The following is a 7,251-nucleotide window of genomic DNA, read 5'->3' as shown; positions in this document are numbered from 1 at the left end:
ACAAACATACAAACGTACAATGTCAGGGGTTACAAACAAAGCTTGACAAACAAATAATTGCAGATGGTTATTTTTTTTTTATTATTATTTTTTTTTATATTAATGAACTTATATTGCTTTATTTATTTGAATACATTTACAAGGTAATGACAATGCAGGCTTCCAGTTAAATAAACATTTCAAATCTCCTTGAACATTTTTTTTTTTTTTTTTTTTTTATTAATTTATTAACAAACAGCATGGTAAACAAATAAATAAACAAACATGTAAAGCCAGGGGATCAGAACACTGACAGAAATCATAAATCAGTTTACAAAAATGTTATACAGGGTACATAAATGTATAGTTTTAATAGCTTTCCTATTTTTAGAATATAGGATTGTAGAAATGTATTGTTTGATTTCATTTACAAAGATTAAAAAAGATGGTTTATGATTGGAAAACTTAGCTTTATGAATATGTGATTTTGCCAGTAAAAGAATCAAATTGATGATATAGTATTTATTTGCTTTGGTAGAAGTGTAAGTAAAAAAACCAAACAATACATTTTCATAGGAAAGGGAGAATTCAGAATCAATACAGTGGAAAATGAATGTACAAACATCTTGCCAAAAAATGCAAGAGTGGGGACATGACCAAAATAAATGACATATATATCTTCTGGTACCAGTTGACAAAATGAGCAGATGGTTATTTTGGAGACGCAGCCTTGGCAGATGACGCGCTACCGGTCGGACTACGTAATTTCCTGTAAGTCAGTTCCTTAGCACGATTAGCCTCCACTGTCAGCGAGCGGCACCATGTTCCGAGCCGTGTTTCGATTGTCAGCCTCAGGGGTACGAAGTTTGGCTCGGTCACGACCCTGCTACTCGGGTAGGACTGTCTACTCGATATCCGCCACGAGATGAAATAATGTCACAGAAATAACTAACTTCATGGGCTAGCTGCTTAGCTTACGTGCTGTGTGTGTATGTGAAGGCTAGCTAGCCAAGGGTGACATTGAATTCTTTTTAAGAGGAGTCCTTTGGCCATGAACGGAATAATATTTATTTTCAAATCTAAAATACATGTAGAAACTCTTATGTTGTGTAAACGAAAGAACCGCCAAATGAATTTTCGCAAAGAAGCCATGACCTTGTGATGACCCACGTTAAAGTTTGTTCAAGAGCCTCAATAGCCGCAGTAAATACGCAGCTGATAGGAGCAAACGTTGTCTAACGTAGACTGTGCAATACTGTTTAATTCTGTTAATATTGTCGCTATGGCAGTTTGTGATTACTTGATTTGTGACAAGTGTTTGACGGCCCAGATTGCTGTCCTTAACTCACTCAGTAGGTCAGGTGGGTGTCCTTGTGTAAATGCAGACTACTGCATAGCCCTTGGTACAGTAATGTTGGTTCTAGTTACAAGCTAAGATAACCATAGCCTTGATATATGCCTTTTTATCTTTCTCTGGTTGCATGGGAGAGAACATCATGCCATACTCCATGTCCAATTGTGGCAGTTGAATGCTGCCTTGCGCATTGGTACACGTATATACACATATACATGCTGTGTAGAACATGACTGAAGACCTTTCTGAATCATTTGGGTCCACTGGTTTGACAGCTTGATGCTCACTCTTGACGTGAGATAGAAACGCATTGTCAAATCTAGAAAATGACAACTAATGGATGACTCTGTTGACTTCTGATTAGGGCTGGGCGATATATCAATATTATATCGATATTGTGATATGAGACTAGATATCGTCTTATATTTTGGATATCGTAATATCGTGATATGGCATAAGTGTCTTTTCCTGGTTTTAAAGGCTGCATTACAGTAAAGTGATGTCATTTTCTGAACTTACCAGACTGTTCTAGCTGTTCTATTATTTGCCTTTACCCACTTAGTCATTATATCCACATTACTGATGATTATTTATCAAAAATCTCATTGTGTAAATATTTTGTGAAAGCACCAATAGTCATCCCTACAATTTTGTCAATATCGATATTGAGGTATTTGGTCAAAAATATTGTGATATTTGATTTTGTCCATATCGCCCAGCCCTACTTACAACTGAACATGTAGCCCACTTCGTAGAAAATACCGAGATATATATCGTGTATCGTCATTCAGCCTAAAAATACCGAGATATGATTTTTGGTCCATATCGCCCAGCCCTACTTCTGATATGCCAGTTGTATCATTTCTTGTCATCTTGATGATGCTTTTCTCTCTTTGTTGTTTTGGATGAATTGCTAGTATAAATCCATAGTTTTTTTCCCCCTTCCTGCACAGTCTGCATACGTTTTTCCGCCCAGTGTCCCACTGACATTTGCACAACCAAACTAATGGGAAACAAAGTATTTGGGAGTTCTTGTTGCTCTGTTGTGCAACAGTAAACTGATGATCACACGGAGCCCAGCTCTTATTGAGCAGTTACCGAGCACCTAATAAATACAAATCTATTCCCAGTGATGCATTTAATTTATTCTGTCTGCCCATGGTGGCCCTGTGAAGACATTTAATGTTTGGAACACTGTCAGTGTCAGGCAAGCAAACACCGTCTCAGTAATTATTTATTCAGTACAACCTACAACCTACTTTGACTCCTGCTTGACCAGCCATTACTTTCTCATTGTCTTCTTTGACGTCAGTCATTCAATTATTTGTCCTGCAGACTGCCCTAGTGGTGCTCACATACACACACATGCATACAAGGTCTGGAGTGTTAGGCTAAATCTACTTGTTCAATCTTTTCTTCTTAGTATCCCTTGCTCTATAATCTTGTGTTTTTATCTGTATTTGTGTCCTTTATTTTTTGTAAAGCACTTTGTAACCAACCTGTTATTTTTCAGGTGCTTTATAAACAAATTTGACTTGACCGATGATCCTTTTTGGAAGTCACCTGTACAAATTGAAATTGATTAAAGACGTCTATGTCTGCCTCTGATGTTGTGTTTTCCAGCTCCATTGGCCTCCAGATGTTACTCCCATGGCAAGGTGGAGACAGACGAGGAGTTCGATGCCCGTTGGGTCACTTACTTCAGCAAGCCAGACATTGATGCCTGGGAACTGAAGAAAGGTGACATTATGGCCTGTTTATGTTCATCATATTCTAATGATGTGTCCTGCCTTTCTTACCCATATGGTGTAAATGCATAAACACTACTCATACGCCTATTGTCATATGAACTATGATCCCTATTTAAAGTCATTTAGAACATCCCACACTGTTACTCTCATTTAAATCTCTAATTCTATGTAGCAGTTGGGCTTTGGGTAATTTCAGTTTTGCTTTCTGCATCAGTCATTGTCTTGGTCCCTGTTATGGTTCCAGCTCAGGTTGCAGTGCTAAAAACATTTTACTTTGGATATTTTATCATGATGAAAATATTTAGCCGAAACATCAAAACTATGCCTCTTTGTATTTTAGAAGTAAATTTGGCACAATTATTCATTTATTTTGATTTCCCATGTTCTGTAGCAGTGGTGGCACTGAACCTGTATAGCTCACGGTCGAGCATGGCACCATCACTGTTACGGGTTTGATTCCCACTGGGGCCACCCATTGTAAAACTGTGGGCACCCATGGTACTGTACGGGGCTTTGGATAAAAGAGTCCACCGAATGGCACGCATTGTTGCTATGGTGGCACACCACTGCTGAATAAATACAGAGGAAACCCTGATGTATCATTTCTCTACCAACATAGTTGTGTAGCAGCCATATCAAATGATTTGTACCTTGATCTGCTTTATCTGACGTTTATTGCTGCCCATCACCTGACATTCACCAGAATGTTTGCTCATAAAAGGCAGCGTCTGTGAAGCCTCTATGTGTGCAACAGCAACACAGAGTCAGTGGTGAGGAGGGTAATTTTCTTTTGACTGGTGGAACCCCTTATTGAGTTGAGCAATCATGGGCGATGTTTGGATAGCATTCGGCTGTATCTGTTCCACTGATGCTCCAACTGGAGCATTTATTAAAAGTCCCATATCGTTTAAAATAGGATTTCCCTTGCCTCTTTGATTATAAAGGAGTTGGATGTGCTATCTAAACATGGTTAAAGTATCAAAATGCACAGTCACCAACTAAATCTACACAATCCATATTAGAAAACCGAGCCTCTAAACGAGCTGTTTGGACTTCTGTAATTTTGTGGCGTCACAAAGGTTTGCTCATTATCATTTTTCTAAGAAATACTAGTTTAACAAAGTGTTTTTGATTCAAAGCAGTTGAGCCGTTGTCATTGTTTTTTGTCATTTTCATTAATATTAATGAGTCTTAAAGGCACAGCAACAGAAACAGCCTGTTCTTGGCAAAGCTTAGAGACACCACACAAACAGCTTTGAATGGACCTCGAGACATAAAATAAAACACTGGAAAGTGTAGAATATGGGACCTTCAACGTCTTTGAACTTCAGTGTTCCCTGAGGGAAAAATTGGGTGATTTCAGCAATAAAGAATATAAGTGTAGGTTGGACGACAAACAGTAAAACGTACTAAAGCACAACAATTAAAAGGTAATAAAGGATATAAATAAAGATCATATTAAAGATAGTGTCTTAATGTTTATTATATAGAGCTTGTTCTGGCTAAAACTAATTCTCTTGGAGATGTGCATCTTTTGCTGTTGCATAAGTTTTACGAATCATATGCATACGTGAACGTCTACTGTGGGCAAAAGCGTAGTCTTGAATTTAAAAGTAAATTTATTCTGACTTCTCAAGTCCAGACTAAAGTCAAAGGTGATTAAGCATTTACAATCAGGGCCCCTCTTTATCTTCTTTTAAGACACTACTAAAAACTCATTTTTTGCTAGTAAAATGTTTTTGCTTTTTTTTGTGTGTGTGTGTAGTCCATTATGATTGCTCTCTTTTTTGTTGTAGCTTTTTCGCTCTGCTTGCATTTGCTTTAGTTCTTCTTTGCCACATATATTCTCCATGTAAAGCACTTTGTAATTTTGTTTAAAAAAAAGTGCTGTACAAAGAAAGTTTATTATTATTGTTATTATTATTATTATTATTGTTGGTGGTGGTGATGGTGGTAGTAGTAGTAGTAGTAGCTTTTTGTACATGAGCCTATAAAAAATATGGAAATTGTCAGCTTTTAAGCTATGAGTGTTTGGTGATTGTCTGATCTAATGAGGCTTTTCTCCATGCATTTTGACCTAAAGGCATGAACACCCTGATTGGGTACGACCTGGTACCTGAGGCCAAGATCCTGGACTCTGCGCTGAGAGCTTGCCGGAGACTGGATGACCTGGCCAGCGCCATCCGCATCCTAGAGGCTGTCAAGGTGAGTGACAGTCCCATCATTGCTTCAACTTAGGGTCTGCTGGAAACGTTTTTCAGTGATTTTAATAAGTTTGTTGCAGTAGGGAAATGGTAACTCCTGTCTGCTACAGTAGTCTGTGGGCTAAAGTGATGCAGTCTGTCTGTCTTTTGCCTGATATGGTTTATGTTTGACCTGTTTGATGTTCACTTCAAAAGTGAGGGCATCAACAACTGTTGGCTGCCATCAGCACAGGAACTCCATGGCCTTTGGGAGGTTGATGCCCTTTCGGTTGACATTGGTTTTGTTGGTGATAGCCATCATGGCAACTCAAAAGAGCAAGGTCCTCTTTCAGGAAACCAAACGTCAGTTAAAGGGGAGGTTGTGCTGTCCGGATTAAATATTGTGGTTCTCACGGTTTCAAACTATTATATTTTAAATATTCTAATAGGTTAAAGAGAATTGTCACCATTATGGCTATTGGCAGATATACACATTTACAGATATTTCCAGTTTACAGATTTACAAAGTTGTATTCCAGTGTAAGAGCATAAATGCAGGATGACAGTGTAAGTTTGCATCGTTGGTTATTAACAGTAGATGTAGTAGTAGTACTCACAGTTGATTTACAGAGTGTATGGGAAAATTAAGTCTGGGCCGCTCTGCTCGCTCTGTTCGCTCTGTTGACACTGCAATCCTTACCAGGCTAGAAGATGGATGGATGGGATTTTGCCATGGGCTGTACTTGATAGTGCACGATTACTAATTTCTTGACAATTTCTTTGTTTTGCAGGACAAAGCAGGCCCCCACAAAGACATCTATCCATACCTGATCCAAGAGTTGAAGCCCACCCTGGCAGAACTCGGCATCTCCACACCAGAGGAGCTGGGCATTGACAAGTTATAGACTGTCAAGGTGAGACTGCATTACATGGTACAACTACTGGTTGGTTAGGAAGGTAGCCTGGTTGTGGAAAGATTATTGGTTCAATCATCGGTATCGATGCTGTCCAATACTGCCGAAGTGCCCCTGAGCAAGGACACTTGTGTACCCCCCATGTGTATATATAGCCTACCAGCTGCTCCATGGATAGGTATTGGAAACTAGTTGACATTAATTAAAAATGCTGTGACGTAATATAACAGTTTCTCGTAATATGTCCTTGAAGCTGTTTGTCTTTGTAAAATAAACCACTCATATGGACATATCTATATTGTATTTCCTACATTATTGCAACACTTTTTTATCATGGATTTTTCTGCTGGTTAAGTATATTGTATTTCAGTATTGCACATCACTATGCTTTCGGCTAAAAGGATATTTTTTCCTCTCTCCTCAGGTCATTTGATGTATAAAGAGATGAATCCCTGCTCTTCTGATTCTCTGCTGTCCCAATGTCTATATTGTTGACTGAATCCATGTTGTCCTGTTGTGTATAAAATGATGGACTTAATAAAGAAAAGCAATAACGGAAGAGTATGAGTGTCTTTTCTTCCAGGAAACCCTTGAGTACAAAAAAAAATGTATATGGAGCTTTTTCAGAGATTCTTTTTTAAACTTGTCATTAGAAACTTTGAGAGACAGGTGGTTTTGGGATGGGGGGAAAAGTTTTAGTTTCACTGTAATCAGTTTAATAATTATGCTATGTTTAGATGTGAAGATAATTGCTTTCTCCCCTAATTAGTGTCTATTCAGAGTGACAACTAGCACTCTTACTGATTTTAGTCATTCCTTAGAACATTTATCTTTAGCAGTAATTACAGCCCATACAAGGTTATTGTTTTTGCACGGAAATCAAATCCCTGTCATGTTCAGTTCAACTCTGTAATATTAACAGGGTGTAGTGGAAAGAAAACCCATGGAAACTCAGTTTACACATCTTTTTATTGTGTCCACCCATCTTTTTTAGGCTGACATAAAACTTAATGACATAGCATTCGTTCATTCATAGTGAACAAGATGAAACTGATGTACGTTATATGAAG

The 7,251-nt window shown here is 38.1% G+C and overlaps 1 protein-coding gene across 1 annotated transcript; it reads left to right on the top strand.

Annotated features, from left to right (window-relative positions):
• The first annotated feature begins 735 nt into the window (after positions 1-735).
• On the top strand, positions 736-6,760 carry LOC139639466 (cytochrome c oxidase subunit 5A, mitochondrial-like). Its single transcript, XM_071513568.1, has 5 exons — positions 736-873; positions 2,957-3,073; positions 5,168-5,289; positions 6,059-6,181; positions 6,606-6,760. Exons 1-4 carry the CDS (start codon positions 801-803, stop codon positions 6,170-6,172), a joined length of 426 nt encoding a protein of 141 aa, XP_071369669.1. The 5' UTR covers positions 736-800; the 3' UTR covers positions 6,173-6,181; positions 6,606-6,760.
• The last annotated feature ends 491 nt before the right edge of the window (positions 6,761-7,251 follow it).

The sequence above is a fragment of the Centroberyx affinis genome, unplaced genomic scaffold (genome assembly GCF_046629955.1).
Source record: "Centroberyx affinis isolate AG114_WGS23_722 - 3 ecotype Tasmania unplaced genomic scaffold, CSIRO-AGI_Caff_v1 ptg007319l_1, whole genome shotgun sequence".
NCBI classification, from domain to species: Eukaryota; Metazoa; Chordata; class Actinopteri; order Beryciformes; family Berycidae; genus Centroberyx; species Centroberyx affinis.
This window is presented reverse-complemented; position numbering and strand designations above follow the sequence as displayed.